At 50.4% G+C, this 20,995-nt stretch overlaps 2 protein-coding genes across 8 annotated transcripts in view; one reads left to right on the top strand and one right to left on the bottom strand.

Annotated features, from left to right (window-relative positions):
* LOC147198930 (methylated-DNA--protein-cysteine methyltransferase-like) overlaps window positions 1-20,995 on the bottom strand; it is a 118,181-nt gene that overhangs the window by 57,656 nt on the left and 39,530 nt on the right. The gene's annotated exons all lie outside the window — the stretch shown is intronic.
* LOC147198931 (transcription factor COE3) overlaps window positions 1-20,995 on the top strand; it is an 85,697-nt gene that overhangs the window by 58,549 nt on the left and 6,153 nt on the right. For 2 of the 6 annotated variants that reach the window (XM_086122040.1, XM_086122043.1), the window contains exons 8-11: window positions 777-918; window positions 6,162-6,295; window positions 6,391-6,517; window positions 18,255-18,343. In XM_086122040.1, coding sequence (XP_085978166.1) covers window positions 777-918; window positions 6,162-6,295; window positions 6,391-6,517; window positions 18,255-18,343 — 492 coding nt within the window. The remainder of the gene's footprint in view (window positions 1-776; window positions 919-6,161; window positions 6,296-6,390; window positions 6,518-18,254; window positions 18,344-20,995) is intronic. The other 4 variants (XM_086122042.1, XM_086122046.1, XM_086122041.1 and 1 more) reach the window with 2 other exon arrangements.

Below are 20,995 nucleotides of genomic sequence, written 5' to 3'. Positions count from 1 at the left end.
GTACTCTTGAGTGCCTTGGACTCCACTTATTACCCCCCAAAAAACCAGCTGGAGGCCAGAGAGGGCCCAATCCATCATCCTCAAGCTTGGCCCAGCTCTGAACCTGCTCCAAAGAATGGAGCTCTTTCACTTCCCCTTTTTCCCTTTTACCCCCACCTCCAGCAGCAGTCCCAAAAAAACTAACCCCCGCCCCCCCACACACAAAAAAAAAAGCACCCCCTAAATTCCAGCGCTACAGCGAGGTCACTTAACGGCGAGGCAAACCTGAGAGGGGCTCTCTGTTTCCGGCTCAGACACACTTTAGCCATTCACATGCGGTCTCGCTGTTTGGAGATGTGGTGGGCGAAAAAAAAAAAAAAACAACAACAAAAATAAGCATTATGAAATACGGAGTGTGGTTTGGAATCCGATCCTAGCCAAATGTTTGCTGAGTGATGAGAGAGAGCACGGCTCAGCTACTAATGACTCCGGTAATATTTTAAAAGGGGGGAGCGCCCCCCCCCCTCCATCTCCAAACAGATGCACACGCTGATCAATAATTCCCAGCTTTGAGCCGCGATGACAGTTGGCCGAGTGGCTGAACGGAAATGTATTTTGGTAGGCTGAAAAGTCAATTAGCCGAAGAGCAAAAAAAAAAAATGGCCGCGAAAGGGTAACGTGATACATCCAAACAAAACAAGCGCCTCCGCGGCTAGAAAACACGCAACCGGCGACATTTTCTTCATCTCACAAATCTCTCTCTCTCTCTCTCTCTGTCTCTCCCCCCGCCCCCGCAGGTTGTCGTATCGACGACCGTCAACGTGGACGGCCACGTATTGGCCGTCTCCGACAACATGTTCGTACACAACAATTCCAAGCACGGGCGAAGGGCTCGCAGACTCGACCCTTCAGAAGGTACGCCTCCTTATCTGGAGAATGGTAGGCACATTTTTTTTGGCATCTTTTGTTTGTTCACTCTCTCGCCGTTTCTTTCCCACCCCCCATCTTCTCCCATCCTGCCAGCGCACCGCTCGTAGCTTCTAGTGACATTAGCGTCTTTTAGTTTTCTCCTCCATCACATCCATTTTTTGGGGGGTTTTTTACACTCTTTAGGTTTTTTTTTTTTTTTTTTTTTGTCAACCGGTTGCCATGTTTGGAAACGGCGCGCCTTCCTCGGTGTACTCACGACGTCAGAAACAGTTGGAAAACACAACTCCTGGTTTGCAAACGCACCTACGTTTGTCCTCCATGATCAAATTGCTGAAGAATTTGGCTGTGAGGTCAATTTCCTGTCATTGGGTTCTACAGATTTAGCTGTGAGAGAGCAGAAACAGGGGGAGGAAGGAGAAAAGGGTTGAGGGGGGTGGGGGGTGGTGGTGGGGGTGACCTATGAGAAAAACAGAACTTACTGTTTTTCTTCCAACTGATTCCATATGATAGACTGATTGCCTGCTCAGCCACAAGAGAGAGCGAGAGAAGGACCACCAAAACCCTGGGAAATTCAAAAAGCAAAAATGCACACAACATAACCCCGTGACCTCTACGCTTTCCACTCGCATATGGTTGAAGGGTTGTTGCGGAGAAAAAAAAAAGAAAAGAGGAGCGAACGGACAAGAGGCAATTGTGCAAATTGCTTATCTTCACATTTCAAGGGCCAATTATGGCTGGGCAAACAGTTTATATACACCACCGAGTGAACTGAGCTTCTCGACACATTAATGGCCATTAATGGTTCTACCAGCAGAACGAATGTAATGTTTAATACAACGACGACGCCTAATAAACTTAAAAAAAAAAAAAAAAATCAGCAGACAATTAATATATCTCGGTGCACTCCGCAGTCCTGGTGGGGCAAAAAGCTAATCTATTTGTTTTTGGCTTTATTAATGACTCCTCTACTGGAGAACAAAATCAAATAATTAAAGTCCTGCCCGGAGCAGCAAAGTCATTATGTTCGCTGACGTTCTGTTTGTGTGTTTCGCGTTTATGACACGATAGGTGTGGATTGCCTAGCAACCAGTTTCTTAATGAGGAGAGCAATTAAAGAGGTTGAGCCCTCGCCTCCATGTTCCCCCACTCCCATGGGACCCCCCCTCCATCCCACCCCTACATTGTGTGTGTGTGTGTGTGTGTGTGTGTGTGTGTGTGTGTGTTCTTTACAGGTTAACCCAACCCCTGCTTTATTCCTCTCCTCACCACACTCTTCAAAGCACCAGAGTGACACCCTGTAAAAGCGAGAAAAGAAGCGACTGTCAACCGCGCAGTTGAACATGTCTTTTGTCTAATAACTTTAACACACCCTCCCGATGCTTGGCTCTGTGTGTGTGTGTGTGTGTGTTCTCTCCTTCACAACACCATCCCCGCCCCCCCCCCTTCTTTCTTCCCCTCTCTCTGCTAATATAAAATGCGTCGGAAAACGATGGCTCGCTTTGTTTTCTCGGAGACTCCCGCCATGTCCAAAAAAAGGTGCCGTGACACTCGTGGGCGGGCATTTCGCTTGAAAGTTGTTGTGTTTTTTTTTTTTTTTTTAAATAGCAACACATTCTTCCTCTGGAGTTCACGATAGGCGAGCAAAGCCTCAGATATGTGGCTGGCACAGTGACTGAGCCTTGTGTGGCTGAGGGAGAGAAGCATCAGTTCCTCCCCCCGCGCGCCCCCACCCCCCCCTTGCATCGTCTGTGCCGCTTGCATTGATCAAGAGGTGCCGCCCCCTATTGGCCCAAATGCAGCATAGCCTGCATCATCCCCACCGTGTGACATTGTTTTCGACCCCGTTTAATTAGCACACTCGTTTCAAATAAATTAAGTCGCGTACCCCCCAGCCCCCACCCCTCCAAAAATATATATATATTCTGTGATAAATTCCAACCGGAAATGCTTTCCATTAGGCATCCTAAAATGGTTGATGAGACTGTATACGTGCACAAACCCATCAGGTCGTGATGACATATAGTTTGCCTCGATTCGATTTTTTTGCACAATATCCACATGACGGTACACCTCCACAACTTAAGTAAACCCAATACCACTGCGGTCTGATATTTTTTCCTGAGACATAAATTGATTGCATCGCACTGAGAGCTGCTTCTAATATATATTTTCAGTCTCCCATGTCGCTAAATGGGCAAATCACCGCCAACAGCATCTCAAATTCAACTCGTCTTACGAAGGGGACTGAATGAATTGGAAAATATGAGCAAAATGAAAAAATAAATAAATATATATATATATATATATATATATATATATATATATATTATATACTGTATATCAAGCGAGAGTTACTGATTTTCGGACCAGGTATTGTTACAGTGACAAAAACTGAATATGATCCTCCCCAGAATTATTTTATTCTGCCCAAAATAATTCATAGCATCCCCCAGTGGGGCACAATAATACCAAAAATTAATCTTGCTGACAAAACCCAGGCCGACAGAGGAGGTGGATATCTATGAACAATTTTGGTGCCGATCCAAACGAGGGCTGCCGGGCCTTGGCGGAGGTCCTGTGCGCTGCCGAGTGCCATTCTAGGTATTTTTTTTTTCCCCCTCCCCAATTTTGTGTGCACGCTGTCACACAGCAAGCATATTATGCACGCAGACACAAACGCGCTTTGCGGTTGCCTGCCACTCAAACATGTATACACTCAAGACTTTAAGATGCATAAACATGCTCACAAATAGTATTTCACACACACACACACACACACACACACACGGCATCATCATCATCATCATGCGCACGCACACACACACACACACGTTCCGTAGCTCACCATTATGGAGCCCCAGACAATATAGGAGACTCAGCACAGAGCCTGCAGCGCCTGCCTCATTTGCATGCCAAGTGGCTGTAATGCTGTTAGGGTTTATGCAATAAAGACAAGTGAATCCAGACTGCTGGGCCTAAGAGGAAGAAAGAGCGGGAGGAAAGATGGAGAGAAGCGAGAGGAGGAGAGGCAGAGAGAGAGAGAGAGAGAGGGCTGAGCGGCAGAGGGATGTCGAGAGAGGGAAAGAGAGAGAGAGAGAGAGGGAGAGAGTCAAAGGGAACAGATGGCCCGGGGAGAGGTAAAAGGTATAATCCCATCAGCTGCACTATCAACCGACCATCTGGACATCCCACAGCACAATTACAACACATTTCAGCAGGCAGAACAAAGGACGGCTTCACGGGGCTACATCAGACCTGTTTGAGTGTCACAATACCGGAGGCGCGACCTCCCGGGCTCAGATCTCGGATCACTTTTTTTAACGTCGTCATACGGCAAAGTGAGAGGTTTGGGCGGGACGCAGTTAAGACTTTAATTGACGGCAGATTGGGGGGCGGGTGGGGACGGACAGGTGCGTTTCCTGTGCGGTAACCCAAAGTTTTCACTCGGGCCACTCCTCACGATGCCTATCATCTGCGAGGGCTGGGTGTTTGGGGGGGTTATTGTGCGTGTCTGTCATCAGATCGCCGGCGCTGACTGTGTAATCCACTTTGCCACGGTCCCCATTCAGCACATGCTCCCCGCTCCGTCTGCACATTGAGACATATGCAAATGCGTCGGCAGAAGGGCGGACGGCTTAGGGCCCCCCCCCCCCCCCCGAGTCGCCGTCTTTCCTCGGGTCGCGCCCATGCGTGCGCGTGGGTGCCAGCGTAGGTGCGTTCGTGCGCGCCCGCGCGCGTTTGCGCCGCCGCCGCTCGGCTTTAGGCTGCAGCTGCCCCCGAACGGTCACAGTCACCATCGGGTCCCTGCCTCCACTCCTCCTTTTCCTACACGCTCCCCCACCCCCTCACCTCCGCCCCCCCACCCCCCTCCCCGCTCACGCTTGCTCTCATCCCCAAAGTCAATTTGTTTACAGTAATTTTGAAGGGTGAATTATTTGCCGTAATCGTCCGCGCTGATGAAGGTCAGGCCCTCAGAGGGGGGGGGGCCCGGCGTGCCCGCCGAGGGTCGGTCCTCTTTCAGACGCCGCGCTTCGCAATTAAGGAAAGCAAATGTCACTCCTCCAGGCCTCACAAATGAAAATCTGTACGAGGTGATTAGCATGAAGTCAACAGCGCCTGTTAAAGTCAGATTCCCTGTAGTACCCGCGTGTGCGTGCGTGCACTTTATGGGCCGGGAGAGACGGCAAACATGACCCGAACAGGCCCAACAGCAAGGCAAACAAAGGGAGATGTCTTGTCGGAGGTGATCCATACAACATGGGGCCGACTGTGATTTACTCACCGGATGGAAAGGATAATAGGGGTTTAGAAGGCCGGCAAGGAAAAAAGAAGCCGGCCGCCGCCAGCGGTGAGGCAAAAGCAGGCGCAATTTGTTGTATATTCCGAGATATATTGATGGAAATAGATTACATTTGATGCGGCTGCTTTACGGATAGCCGTCACGCCGTTTCTGCGGTAAACACGGCGTTGCGTGCCGAGCGCCATATTAAGGTAATGCATCAAATGACGGCGGATGCGAGGCGCCAGATCACTCAAATTAGATTGTAATAACAACCGCGACGGCTGATGTACGGCGGAGCCGCGTCGCACCAGTCGCGCCGGATGAAAAGCATTGTAATCATAAACAATATGAAATGGATTGAATCGATCACCAAAACAAAAGGGCGGGGGAGGAGGGGGGGGGGGGCGGGGTTCGCGGGAGCCCTCGGCGTGAATCACTCACGAGGCGCGTTCGGCGTTACGAAACCCGAAAACGCAAGCGACGGCGCCGCCCGCCGCGGCGCCGCGCGGGGGCATCAACAAAAAAAGGTAACGAAAGGACGTGAAGCGGCAAAGCTTGAGCTTGTCATTTCCACTTTCGTGACAAATTCACAACGCGCCTCCGACTTTGAAATCTTACTGTAACGCGCGCCTAATCAATTGCGATGGCTACATTGGCCCTGACGCGTCGTTTGCAACATCAGATCATTTTCCTGCCGAGCTCGGGCGTTTAGCCTTTGTCAAGTGAACCATTTGAAGGGTCTGCTTAACTACACCGCTCCGGCGCGCTGATAAATGATTTGGATTCTCGTGCCTTAAAGGACAAATCCATCATTCTTCTCGCTGGGGGGGGGGGGACAATCTCCATGATATGTCTTTTTGAGGGCGAGCACGCGGAGGTGATGCGCCAACGTGTCTGTGTGGAACGGTCGGGGGGGAGACAGGCCAAAGCCCGGGTGCTGAATTGGCTCTTCTCTTTTGTCTTGGATAAGCAGCCACCCCGTGCATCAAGGCTATCAGCCCCAGCGAGGGATGGACCACTGGAGGGGCCACTGTCATCATCATAGGGGACAACTTCTTTGACGGCCTACAAGTGGTCTTCGGCACCATGCTCGTATGGAGCGAGGTACGGGCGTGGCGGGGGCGCTTTGGTTGACTCGAAGCGTTAATGCAGCGGGGGCTCATTATTTCTTCTCACCCCCCTCTTGCTCTCTAATCCAGCTGATAACTCCCCACGCTATCCGCGTCCAGACTCCGCCTCGGCACATCCCCGGCGTGGTGGAAGTCACGCTGTCCTACAAGTCCAAGCAGTTCTGCAAAGGCGCACCCGGGAGATTTGTGTACACTGGTGAGTCGAAACCTCTTGTTCTCTTCCGAGTCGGTCGTCTCGCCCCCCCCCCCCCCCCCCCGCCCTTCGCCATCGTACGGAAAACCCTTCGGCCCAGCGCGAAGGAAGGAACCAAGGTCTTGCGCCGGCCGAATGTAAAATGTGCAAGATCTGCACTGTTTTTAAAGTCGACGGCTGTTTGACGGAGGGGGGCTTCGAGCGGCGCAACCCGATCCCCCCGCCCCACTCTGACCTTCTGGCGTACAAGGTCGCTGCCGAGCGCTGTTAAAGTCAAGCTGTCGGGATGACTCATTCGGGCCGATTGTCTTTATCTGGATTGATATGAGACAGATCGCGCTTTGTGCTTGCTAATTTTGCAAAAGGGAGTGGGCGGAGGGGAGGTGATGTTTTTTTTTTTTGCTGTTACTTAGTTAGGAGGATTACACTAAAGCCACCATAAAACCTTGCGGACGGGCTGGGGAACGGGCCGAATAAGCTGCTATTAAATTTTTGGCGCAGATGAGGATAAAGGTGCGGATCCGAGGATTGGTCGCACTTTATCCAGTGCCGATCTAGTTACCTCTGCCAAGGAGGTTCGCGTTTTTTCATTGCCGCTTGTTTGTCGCGAGCGGGATTTGGGCAGGAAGTGCTTGAACTAGAAGACGTCATTTTTATCCCCCCACCTCACCTTTGTTCACTTTTTGGGGAAATATTCATGACAACATTGGAGCATCTGCAGCAAATGGGTTGAAAAGAATGTTTTTTTTTTGGGGTGGGGGGGCTGATCCAAATTATGATAATTGTTCCCTTGGCAGAAGTCTTCATAAAGCTATTCTAGTTTTCAAAAATGAGACTGGTAATGTGATCCTTTGGTTCGCTTCGTTGAGAGCGGTGCGAAAAGGCTACGTGACAAGACATACGTGCAGTAAAAGGTGCGGGCCTTGTGTGAGCGTGTCGCACACACACACATAAAAAAAAAGTCAGGGGATGTGATTATCTTGGCTAACAGAAGGAAGTGGTGGTCTTATCTGTCATCATTGCTGAGGAGACAGAGGTCGCGGGGGTCACAGCCCGTCTGACCTGGAAGCCTCTGTCTGTTACGGCTCTGATGGACAGAATGAAACAGGAGTGCGTCAAGGCACTCTCACTTGAACCCCCCCCCCCCCCCCCCAAAAAAATACTTCCCCACCCCGATCTCTGCCAGCACCCCCAGGCCTCAGGCGCAGCCCTGGCCTTGAGCGCAGCAGAATTGCAAAGTGGGGGCTGCCACCCCCTCACCCAGATCCCTCCATCCTGGGGCAGCTGTTTCTCATCAAGACCTTTTTCCCTCCCTCCTCTTGCTCCCCGGGACCCCCTCGCAAACCCCCCCGCCCCCCGCAACCTCCTTCAACCATGCGTCCCCTTCTCCTCCAACCGTGCAGTCTGGCCCAAGCTCTCCTGCATTTAACCTCCCTAGCAGGAGCGGAGCAAAGGCCAACAAGGCACCGGCATAATGAAACAGGAGTGTAGTGTGCCCGCCATAGTGCGCGTGTGCCTGTTTGGAGTGCGCGCGTGCGTGCGTGCGTGTGTGTGTGCGTACATGTGTTAGCGCACAGCCTTGAGAAGGTGTATAAGTTAAGACATTAATGGCTTCTATAGCGCCCCGGTGAAAGTGGCAGGTCCCTAAAGAACAGACCCCATTAGTCACAGAGGCTAAGCGGATTGGGATGATTACCATCAGGTTTTACCGCGGAAACGTGTCCCCCTTTCTCTATCTTTGTTGATTTTCTACTCTCCTCCCCGCAATTCGGACTCCATCTTCCTTCAGTACTTACTCACTTCCAGTTAGTGTAAGGATACAATTGCCCCTGGAGGCAATGGTGGTACAATTGATTAGTGAATTAAAAGAGAAAGTCGCCAATGAACAGGGTCGGTCGGGGGCTCCTGAGCTTCTCCGGTCGCTCGTGCGGCTCACAAGGATTGACACTTGTGAACGACTGCTTGAGGTTTTTTTTGTTTTGTTTTTTTACAGACTGCGCTAATTGTTGAGCTGGCGCATTAAAAGTGCAGATGGGCTTTTCACGAAGGCAGGGATGGCAATGGCTAGTGATGAAAAAAAAAGCGGAAAGGGGCGTGGCCTAGACGGGGCGACCAATCACAACAAGTAAGACATCATATGCGTCCAATCGCAGGGCTGTTTACAATCAGAAGATGGAAAAACTGATCGGGAGAGCTCGTGAAAACTCGACGATAAGGTACCTGACCCCCCCCCCCTAAAATTTTCTCAACGGTTTTAGACGAGTCACAAAAATGAGCAATTTAAGAAATAAAACGGCGGATTTCCGAAGGTGTCGATCGCAGCGGCTTCAACGCCGACGGGCCCCCGGCTGTGGCTTTAGCGCCGCCGCCTTTTTCATACTTTGGATTTCCAAGTTGGCTCTTTCTGCGCCGCCTCCCTAATTGTGGAAATGTAAGTCACCCCCATTGAAAGAAATTACCGCAAATTACCCGGAGTCAACTGGAATAGCAGAGGGGGCACGTCCTCGCTTGGGTTATTACCCCGAAACCGCTTCCAAAACTCACAATCCATTCTCCGAAAGAGAGCACCCCGCGGTGTCGAATGTTCCTGCTGGCATTTCCTCTTGGACGTTTTTTAACGGTAACGAGACAAAACAGACAAAAAGGCATCCAAGTTCACCGGGTCGCAGTTTGTGACATCTCGGAGGAGCTCGTATCTCCTCGTTTGTTTTGAGAGGAAAAGTCCTGCGGGCTAATTTACAGTCGATGCCCCTTTTGCCGTCCCTTTGGACATTGCCAGCTTGTCCTCTTGTCTAATCCATGTATCGGTTATCCATTGGTCAGGACAGGACCGGTAGAAGTGACTGTCAGCAAGGTTGGAGAAAATCAAAAGGAGAAAGTGCGAGCGGTACCTCCAAGTCGATACTTTATTATGCTCTATCAAGCCCTCGCAAAGAGAGCAGCCCGCTGTGATCAAGAGCCCCCCCCCTCCTCCTCCTCCTCCTCGTTTTCCTCTTTTGTTTTTTAAAACAACCTTTTCGAGCTCATTTGCAGCGTCGTAACCTTTTTACGGAGCAGTTACTGCACTGTATCAACGAGGAAATCATAAATAAAAACCCGACTTGTACAATGTTTCCAATTTAATCTCCTAATTGCATCACAGCTTTTGGTTTTCTATCACGGCCAAGTTTTCACAAAAGCTCCCCCCCCCACCCCCCCTCCAGGGGGCAACAATGCAGGCCCGGCGGTAATAGGGTTCCGCAGGCAGTCCTAACACACTCGGCCTCTATTTATCCTAATCAGTGACATCCACATAAGCAGGACTGCTTAAAATGAACCCCTTCCGCGCCCTAGAAAACGCACATTTACCAGGACCCCCATTTGTCACGGGCAAATTGAGGGTCAGTAAACTTCGCTTGTATCCTCCAGTGGGGGGATCCACGGGACATGCATCATGACGTTAGCGGAGGATGATTGGCGAAGGCGAGCTGTCACACATTTGTCAGGGGGAAGGGAACATTATTTGCTAATTTCCCAAGCTGGGCACTGACAGGGTGCTTCGTCTTCAGACCTTTGGTGACCAGCATGGCTGCTCGGCTATTAGTACAAGTCAAGTGTTTTTTTTTTTTCACCCTCTCTCCTCCCCTTCTCACTGTAAAGCGGCAATAATAGGAGGCGCGATTCGTTCGACCTAACAGGCTGGCGGCGCACTTGGTTGAAGGATTTTGGCTGGAGCAGACGCCCCATGTAGCGAGCTGCTCTTGCCAGGGCGGCTGAGTTGAGCCCAGACAGCCTTGAGGGCCTGATGGATCACAAACTTTACTCGTCAAGGTGACGCCATCGACTCCACTGCACCAAAATCTGACAAAATGGGTATGAGGCAGTCATTCATCAACATAAGGACAAAGGGGTCACGCTGGCTTCATTCGATAGAGGTGGCGGATCGGGAAATGTCGGGCCGGTGAAGGATGGAAAAGCAAGACGGGTGGGGGCTTTATTTTTATTTTTTACAGTTCAAGTCATTGTCGGTGTGGTATTAACTCAATCAGTACCAGCCAATTCTGGACCAAGTCTGAAAAGACGTTTAAAAACGTCTTTGGGAGTGAATGAGTTAAGAATGCTGAGGGGTGGGGGGGGGGGGGGGGGGGCGTATTAGTGGTAGGGTTTCACTGAAGGAAGTCAGAGCTTGTTCCAGTATGGCGCTCCGGACAACTCAAATTAAGCCCGCTCCACACTTCAACTTTATGCGCTCTTGGACGCTGCTCCAGTTTTTTTTAAATTTTATCTGATGGAGCCCTGCGCTCTTCTGTAAATCAGGCCTATCCTTCGGACTCCTCTCCACCCTCGCCCAACCCTTTGAAGTCCCAGATTCAGCAGCTGATCAGATGCGGCGTTTCCGTTTCATTTCCTGTCCTGCAAGGGTTGGGTTCGGAACCGCCATCGGATGCCGCCCAGTGATGGGGTGGGGCCTACTGCAAAGATATGCCTCAATCAAAGGCCTTCAGGAAGGCATGTAAACAGATGCACCGGTATGGGGTGGGTGGTGGGGAGGGGGGGGGCATAATTACATTTCCAATATTATTACTATAGAAGCGGAGGCGATGAACTGCTGCCACGAGAGCGGACTGAACAGGCATTGATAAAAAAAAAAAAAAAGTCATCGCCACAGCCAAGTGGGTTGTAACCAGTTGGCAGCGGCCTAGTAGCATGTGTCAAGCCGTGTTATCCAATCGCCATACCTGCCTGTCTCATTACAAGCGGGATATTTAGCAGCGGCTCGGCGGGAGCGCATGCGGACTCCGACTGCCAAGCTAGACGGGGCGTCGTTTGAAGGCCTTGTGAGCTTGCGTGTGGAGCGCGACAAGGTCCCACAGAGGAAGGTCCTTGTGTCCAATTAGGGGGCTGACGTGACACGTGGCCGCACTCCCCCACTGTCAGCCAGCTTGTCAGGTAGGCTTTGAGAAGCACACTGTGGGGCATTATTCCACCGCATGTTATCAGCAAGTGACCTGTGAAATCCGACTCCAGGAAATTGATTGAAATAAGTACTTGGCCATGTATCCCCCCCCCCCTCCCCCCTTCTCTCTTCCCACCCCCGCCACCTTTCTAATACATCTCTGTGCAAAATGCATTGTGGGAGGAAAATGAAAGCGCGGTTGTATGTTTTCTCCCACACTAAAGGACGGTATTCATTGATTTCATTTTAATTGGACACACTTTTTGCCCCCCCCAGTGTCGTTGGAGGTGTGTTTTCTAATGGCCCTGAGAATGGATTGTCCTTAGTGAGTCACGGCATCAGTTGCCTGCCACTGGAAAGACAGACAGAGGAGGCAGGGTGGGGTGCGGGGGGGGGGGGGGGGGGGGGGGTCTGGTCTTGATAGACGAGGATCTTTCCCCTCCTCTTGCCCCATTTTCGGAGCCATCCACACCCAGCGGGCTTGAAAAGAGCTCCGCCTCCCTCCCCGCGCAGTCCGCCCCCCCCCCTTCCTCGCCTCTCCTCCATTGCCGCATTTTGATTGAAATTCATCGGCGAGTTTATTGAGAAATGAATGAGGGAGGCAGCGCGGTATTGACTTGGGGAGGAAAACACAACTCATCTTGAATGAGGGGGAAAACGCAGTCGTAATTTAGCCGCCATCGATCCGCGCCCCCGTCCATGTATTGATCTTCATTTTACAATATTAATTTGCGCTCGCAATCAGCTGTGAAGGGAACCCATTTGATTTCTGTCGGCCGGTAATGCGCGAAGGTCCGCCGTTGTCCTTAGAGAGGCGGCACACGTACTTGAGATGTCATTCAAAGAGGGTTGAACAGGTGTCTTTGGCCCTCGGTCATAACACCGGCGAAAATGAAGGCGGTGCGGAATTATGGATGCGAGATCCGTACCGTTGCTCCCTTTTAACCGCGTTAATGACATTTTCTCCGTTTGCAGGAGCAAAATCCGCAGCATGAGTGTTAACCGTCTCGCTATTTCCATCCGTGTCGGCTCAAAGTTCATGAAATTTCAATGAACATTGATCTCTCTCCATTGATTTATCTTAACTGCAGATCTTTGAAATTTTAATTTCCTGTTCATCTCGAAGCTGCCGGAGGTGGAATCGCTCGCTCAATGATAACTGGCAACAGTGGATGGAGATGATATGGTCAGTGTCAAAGCAGACGAGGTTTGCTTTGCGTGGGTGTGCAGTGAAGGATTCCAATTTGCCTTGGTTTGAAACGCTCTTTTTCATCTTGCATGCGTGTTTTCCCGCTCTCCCGGCACCGTTTCCTACCGCGGAGTGCAAAGGCGTGGCATCTGGATATGTTTTTTTTTTTTTTAATGTCCGACATCCGACCGCCAGCCCTTGCCGGGGTAACGCGGAGCGAACGGCCCCGGTCGGCCGGCTTTGCGGAGGTCTGCGAGCGAAGCCCGATAAGGCGAGCTCTTCGCCTTGAATGTTTGCTGACGCCGTTTTCCCGAGCCGCGTCCTCCGAACAGATGTGCAGGTGCCTCCGAGGCTTCGCTCGCACCGTTTGACAAGTCACAAATGCAATAACATTGAATGAACTTCTGCCTGCGCTGTTTATCTGCCCCCCCCCTCTCTTTCTAACTCCCACTCCACCTCTAATTTGTGTTAAGGGGAAAGGGGGGGGGGGAATAACTGCTCAATGGTGTAGGAGGAGTGGAGATAAGCTCGAAGCAGTTAAGTATAATTAGCGAAAGTAATAGCTGGCAAATGGCAACAAGGCTAGGTTTTTATCTCCTGGAAAGATAGAGTTATCGTAATAAGCTGTAATGGCTGGCAGGAATGCTAGGACGCGGCGCAAGCTTCCATTCAGGCTCGTAGACTTAACAAGGAACAATTTCCCTTAAATTTACTGCTTTGCTCAAACATTTCCCAATGTTTACGTCCCGATACTGTCAGTCGAAACATGTGCTCGATTCGCCTCCGTATGGAGCGAGGGCGCGCGGCGGCGTCTCGCCATGTCAGCGCTTTTGGGCTGCCAATCGGGAGGGGGGGCGGGGGTTGCTATGTTGCGCCGATTTTAGTACGGAGCCAAATCGGCTTTTTGAAGGAAATGGTCAGCGGGCCGACGATTAGGGCGTCCGATCAAAACAAGATGGGGAAGTGCGCATTCCCGTCGGAGGCATTCCGCTGCGGCTCGTACGCGTGCGCAACGCTGAAAATTGGAACCGAGACGGTCGCAGCTGCACACCGAGTCATGCATTCCATTTCATCATATTCTGAAACTTGATCACGCGCTCGCAAGAAGAGCGGGAAGGTCACCAAAGCTTTTCGCAAAACAGCATTCCTCAAAGACAGAATCATCGGGAATGACACTCGGGTCCTCTTTGGAATCATAGGCGGAATTTGACGCACGCCTCCTAATCTAATCATCACGGATATTAAACTGTGGAAAAAAGCTCGGTTTAAACAATTAAATCTTTTTATCTGTATGGCTACGAGGGAGGGGGGGGAAAACACACCAGCAACGTAATTGAACAGACCGTGTAACCTGTCTAAATTTGAACAGAAGATGAGCAAGAAAATGAAAATTCTATTAGCCCAAAATGCCCCCCCCCACCCCATCGCTAGCTTTCCCGTGGTCTTCATCTGCTCTCCAAAGTATTCAAATGCAAGTCCTGCCTTACCTCCCCGTGTCTCTTTTTCTCTAATTATCCGTGAGGTCAGTAAGCAAAATGGGGAAGAAGCCAGGAGATCAATACAAATTATCCCTGAGCAAACCAGTGCTGACAGTTTGAATTGCAGCATATGTTTACCCAAAATCAGGCAATTTATCTTAATATCAGCCGAGTAATGCAGCAGGGGTGAGAGGTCACACAATCTCTCCACCTCATAATTACCCACCTCTAAAACAGGAAAGTGGTATTGATTGGCCGCGGGCCGGGAAGCGGGCGTGACTGGAACGTGCCAGCAAAACACCCCCCTCACCCCCCACCCCCCCAACTGAACAATCCACCACGCCACCACCCGTATCATAGCTATCCCCTGCCCTCTTCAGCCTCCCCCCTCCCCTTGGCTAGACTCCCCACCCAGGGAAGGATTTATGGGATGTCTGCGGAGGGTTTCATGTTTCCAAGCAGCGAATTGAAAGCCCTCACGGAAAGGGGGCAGGATGGGCTTCGGCATCCGCAACCTCACCCCCCCCCCCCCACCACTCTCCTGTGCCCCTTGATCATATTATGAAAACACATTTTGGTCATCCTATGGCGAAATAATGACAATACGGAGAGTTTTCTTTTCGCGAAGTTCAATGGCGCTGGCTGAGTGGCGTGCCGACCTCCTCCGAGGCCAAACAAAACATTCAGAGTCATAGATACCCACTTTGTGCTTTTGCCAGATTATTATTATTATTATTTTTTTTTTGCTATTGAAGTTCATGCATGGCTCAGTGGCAACATTTGGAAGAAAGGGATCAAGGATGTCCAACTCGAAGACTTTTTGTTGTGTCAAGACATTTTCAAGGCCGCCAGGGCCGAATTGAAGACCTCTCATTTTCGTCTCACCGGAGCGGGCGATATGGGCTCAATCACAATATCTTAAGATACGCTGCAGTTATGTTTTCGCTGTTACACCAAAGAAGTAGAAAAGACTTAAACGGCAACTACGCTAACTCAACATTTCAAGGATTCAAACCGGTAAAAAGTTGGGTGATGCGGGCAAACTATTTCACGTTTTGCCGTTGTGGAAAAAATGGCTTTCCCGCATTTCACAACCAAGAAATAAAAGACTTGACAGAACCGCTGTCCCTCGTATTGTCCCACCCCAGATTAAAGCTCGACGGAAGAACAACTTAAGAAAATGGTTTCGGAGCAAACATTCTTGCCATAAATGGCAATCATTTATATTGGACAGTTGTTCCAACTCAAAACCACAAGTTGCGTTTGATCACAGAGGTGCAATGGGGCATTTTTAGGGACTTTAAATTGTGCATCGAAGGATTAAGTGCAATTGCAAAAGGACAATTAACTCATTCAGTACCAGCCAATTCTGGACCAAGTCTGAAAAGACGTTTAAAAACGTCTTAGGGAGTGAATGAGTTAAGGCAGGTGACTTTAGAAAATCGAATGTAAGCCTTTTTCAGGATCTGTTGACACCTCGGTTTCTCCGCTATTTGCATATGTCTTTTGGACCCGCCTCCAAATTTCATCCTCGGCCCAAACCGTACCCTCCACGAAATCGGTTGCCAAATTTCTGCGCAGCCCCCCCCCGCATGGAAAAACCATCTAAAAACTCCGGTGGAAAAGACGGAAGAGAGAGCGCCACTTGTCACTGTGTGTGGCATTAAATAGCAAAGCCCACAGTCATTCCGGGGGAAATCAGGATGAAAGAAAATCTTTGTACAGAGGACAAAAAATAATAATAATAATAATAAAATCGGTGGCGCGGCGCGCATGTATGGCATTTCTTTTCCGCGTCTGCATATAAGTGCCCGGGTATATATCATCAGCGGCTCTTACAGGATTATCGACATTGTCGGCGTCCGCCTGCGCCGGCGTACATGCCGCGACTACAAAACTGTCAACTCATCAACTGACAGCGGCGTTTAGCGCTAATGCAAGTCTCCATCAACTGTCACAAGCATTTGCATGAAATCAATAGCAGATGGCAGTCTGTGTCACCAATTTCATTACGCCGGGGTTGTTACAAAGATCATCTCCATGATAGATGAGAGAGCGCGCCGCGTCGTCACACGCCGGCACGCCGCCCGGCTCGCGTTTTCATTCACATACGTGAGCACTTAAGCCTCGAGGCCTTCTTTCAGGATATCCTATTCTCCCAAATCGCAACCACCCCGCAAGTCTCTCCGCCGCGATCCGGCCATCGTTATCATTGGCGACGCCGCGTCACACCGAGCAACCTCTCCCGGCCGAGGTCTCGTCCCCATAGCGCGCGCGCGCCATTCCGGCTGCGTTCCCAGCATGCCTGGCGGCTGGAGCAGGCCCCAGCTGAGGCGGAGGACAGGAGAGCGCGTGATGTATCGCCCTGAGAGCGCCCACTGACAGCCTCTGATGATGGATGGCCTGATTATGGAGTGCTTTTTACACATACACAATTTACATCACACCGAGCGGCGGGGTCTGGCGGGGGGGGGCCGCGTATGCGCGTTCGCCTTGCGCACGCCCGGGCAGGTGCACGTGTGTGTGTGTGTGTGTGTGTGTGTGTGTGTGTGTGTGTGTGTGCATGCACTCACAGATAAGAATGAGGCTGGAAATAACAAAGGAAAGGGGGCAAATTCCTCGCTACTGCCTTGTCATGTACGATCGATACGGCAGATCAATCCTTTATTAGGGGGGGAAGATGGCGTTTGTCCACTCGGCGAGGCGGGCCCTTTTGTCGCCTTCGCTACGCATGATGAGCTGCCAAATTAGATTTCCAGCGGTGTATGTTACTAAGGTGAGATAGGGGAAAATGAAGCTGCATATGACTGTAGTTGCGGAGAGGGGGGGGGGGGGGCTACGCTAGATCCTTGCTATCGATTAGCGCCCTGCGTTGGCCATGCTTGAATACGTAATTGCTGCGTTTGATCACGCTCGAGTTGGCAATTACTTGAGCCGCAGAAGTGGAGCGCAAAGGTACGGTGTTTGCGTTGCGTATTTAGATTGTGGCGGTGGGGGCGGGACGGTGAGGGTATTGTGGGGACTAAAGGAAGCGAGAGCGCTAAACGTTCCTCGCGTGGCGCCAGGCCTCGCGCGCCACGCGTACGTTTGCCGTGCTTTTCCCCTTTCTGTGCCGCCGAGCAGGTTCGGCGAGCTGTGCGGCGTTAATGCCGAAATGACATGCTGAGTAATGAGTGATGGGCCAAATTACAGGCTGAACAATGAATAGAGGCAGACGCTTCTTATTAGTCTCCATAGAAAGCCGTTGATTTATGAAGCGTCTCGCTCGGCGGAGTTACTCTCCTGAAAATGATATCTACATTGAGAAGTGATGTTCTCTATTAAGTCCCCCCCCCCCCCCCACACACACACCTCCTTTGGCACTGCTCTCCTCCCTCCTCCTTTCTCTACGATGCGTGCACGTGATTGTTTAGAACCGGGCGGGCGCTGCAAGGAAGCCTTCAATTACCCATTAGGACTGTCAAGACATAAAGCGGGCCCCGCTCTCACCCAAGTCTTGGTTATGATTCATTTACTTTGTGCCCCCTGATTCATCGGCCAATATGCCTCATGCTCCAGATTACTATTTGAGGGGTGGGAAAGATTGATGGCTCTGTGGGATCCGCCGCCGTATTTCACGGGCGCTCTGCTTGCGGTACGGTTCGGTCGGTGGGCCAAGTGTGAGATGACAGCGGCTTACACTAGATCAATGTGTGGACAGCCTTTCACAGATTATTAAAGCTCGGTTAGATTAAAAAAAAAAAAAAAAAAAAAAAGAAGCCGGCTCTGTAGTTTAGCTGAAGTCAATATTCTACAGTGGATCAGAAAGGGGGAGGGTCCCTCGCAAAGGATCCCCAGCGCTGATGTAGGTCATCACGGCTGCTAATGGAATAACACTCTGTGACACGAGTGTCACAAGTAACTGTGTCATTTTTCCATCGCCACCCACGAAGCCGCTGCTTTTTTTTTTCTCCCCCCCCCCCCTTTTTCATGAAGCGATTTGACACCCCCGGAGGTTTTGTTGAAATTAGCCATTCTGAAATGACTTTTGTACTGTAAACGCTAACAGATTGCTCAATTACTGTCTTCCTGTCTGCTTAAACCCCCCCCACCCCCTTATGAAAACCGCTCATAATGCTCCTCTCGCCTCTCGCGCAGCCCTCAACGAACCCACCATCGACTATGGTTTCCAGAGGCTGCAGAAGGTCATCCCCAGACACCCCGGCGACCCCGAAAGGTTACCAAAGGTCAGTGCACCGTCTCGGAAAAAAACCCGCGCGTAAGCCGCGGCCAAGGCGAGAATTTCACGGAGCAACGTTAGCAACCGACACGCGACGCTTTAAAAAGGAACAGCTTTGCCTCACATATGTGGCTTAGCCACTAGCCGGCGTGGTAATTGCATTGGTTTAGTGTTAGAGGAGAGAGGCGTAAACTCTCTGTGCGGTAAAATAGCTCAATCAGGCGTTTTCCTCTCCAGTAGTCTGTGGAGATGCTAATCTGGTCAGAAACGACGTCTGCGCCCTCATTACCCCGCTCATGTTTTCCTTTCATTTTCTGCGGCTCGATTTGGTTTAATCTTTTGTTTACAGAACCCTGTGCCGTAAACCCCCTCGTCTTACTGCCGCTAATAGACAAAGACCGCGTGTTATATGATGCTGTGGCTTTCTTATTGTTTTCCCGTTTGAACCCGGGCGAAGCAGTTGAAAGCCGACGTCGCCGCGTCTGAGATGCTCTTGCGTGGCCACGTAAACGGGCGGCGATATTGCCGCCGCTGCGCCGGAACAGGGAGATCATTCTCCCGCTGAGATGAAACTCTTTGATTCCGTTACACCCCCCCCACCCCACTCCCTGTTTTTGAGTCTCTGGCTCCTTCCACTTCCCATTGATAAAATCTCTCTCTGCGCTGTCACTAATTGCTACCATGCCGGTTGACATTTCGGTGACTGACGCTCCAGATGTGTCAAGCGTCATCATATGACTGATTAGCCCATTCAAAGTCGCGCAGTAAAGCGGTGGCCACCTTAAGAGTTTTAATAACACCGTAAAACCTTTCAAGACCTTATCTATGAAATCCCAGCATGCAACACGGCAATATCATTAACGTCCAACGGCCAATTTAATAAAGACCAGACTGAAGCGGTCGCTTCAAGATGTTTGACCGAGGCCACGCGGAGAAAAGTGGAGCGTCACAGCTAGCCCTTGCTTCGCTATATGAAGTGTTTCAATTAGAAGCCGGTCCCCTCGGAGACGGGACGCAACACCTTGGCATGAAATGTGACTCTAATTTTAGCGGGTAAACCCTCAGCGTTCAGATCCACTTTCGTGAAGACGGCGGGCATTCCCGGTCAATGCGGGCTGTGCTATTTCTGTTCTATAAAGTCACCGTGCCTTTGCAAAAAAAAAAAAAAAAACCGACAGGCGCATTGTTAAACACGACTTTATTACGGAGAAAGCAGACTTCTTTCCATGAATACAAAGCGTTGCCGGCAGTGAGACAGCTCTTGACACCGGACCCGAGATTAGTTTCCCGGGCGCGTGTATACTTAATATAGCGCGGTCTCCCGGCCTTTGCATGAAACAATCACAGAGTGAGATGAAACCCTGCACTTCCAATAAACAACATAAATATTTGATTTGCTCTCTAATGGACCCAAATATGGGGTTCAGGGGGCATGTAAATGATCCCACCAAGTGATTCGTCATTGTTAAGCTTGCCATCCGAGGGTCAGCGCTAGGGGTCAAAAGCACATTCCCAATAAAAAGAGCCGGCGGCGGCTGCCGGGGCTTGCATGTACATCTGGAATGAGAACAGAAACGGCATGTCGACAGCGGCCATTACTGGTTGCAGGTGAGGTGGGGTGGGGGGGGGGGGTCTATAAAAAGGAGATGAAGCTGGAGCTGGAGGACGCAGGGTGTGCATTAGCAGAAAGGCAAATCGACACCCAACCCACTCACCCCCCTCCCCCCACCCCACCCGCCCATGACTTCACCCTCCAGTTGATAATATTACTGCGCTATTGATTTCCACCAGCCTTCTCCCTGGGACCAGTAAGACACGTGGTAATTGTAAGGAGACAGAAAGCCAATATGGGAGTGCTCATGGATAGCGAGGGATGCACGCTAATATTGTTGCTACACAGAGAGGAGAGGAGGGGGAAAAAAAAAAACATGGCGGGAGAGCGGAGGTGGCGATGGGCGGGGTGGGAGGGGGGGGCTGTCTCTGATTGAAGTTTACCTCGTAATTCTAAGACAACATCGTAGATGACAGTCTGACCCTGTGGGAGGAGTGCAGACATAAAAATTCAATGCAAAGTCCAGGGTGAATATGAAAAGTAATAAGTGTGAGCAGTCAAGTGATGAGAAAGGAGATTGGTTTGCGGGCATTGCGTTAAGTGAAGAGAGACTTTGGAATTCCACCCCCCCCCCCCAACACCCTTTTTAAGATCTTGTTATAAAACAATTTTCTGTTCATAATATAAAAAAGACAATTTATAATACCATTTTGTGCCCTCTGGCAGTAATGGACAAATAGACTGGATATCACATTATATCACACTCAATTTCTCTCTCTCTGTAACAAATTAGATTCATTATGAAATTAAAAGTGGAAAACTCAATATTGTTTTATTATTAAGCTGATTGCCTCGGATTCTTTACTTTCCCCCTCCACCGCCCCAAAATGAGCATAAGCCCATTCTTTTCCAATTCCTCGCGTAATCCGCCAGGAGAAAATATTACAAATGTGCTCATGTCAAGCAATTACCCATGTATTTAAATGAATCTCTCTTCCTGTGCTCTTTGAAGTACCTTCGTCTAATGGCCCCGCGCTTCTAAATGCATTCATTACCTCGGGCTAGAGCTAACAGAGTAATTGCCTTACAGTTTTATAATGGCATTAG

Source organism: Hippocampus guttulatus, chromosome 10 (genome assembly GCF_054856545.1).
Source record: "Hippocampus guttulatus isolate MCC_2025c chromosome 10, RoL_Hgut_1.0, whole genome shotgun sequence".
Classification (NCBI taxonomy): Eukaryota; Metazoa; Chordata; class Actinopteri; order Syngnathiformes; family Syngnathidae; genus Hippocampus; species Hippocampus guttulatus.
The sequence above is the reverse complement of the archived record's forward strand: the minus strand, read 5'-3'. Positions and strand labels throughout refer to the sequence as shown.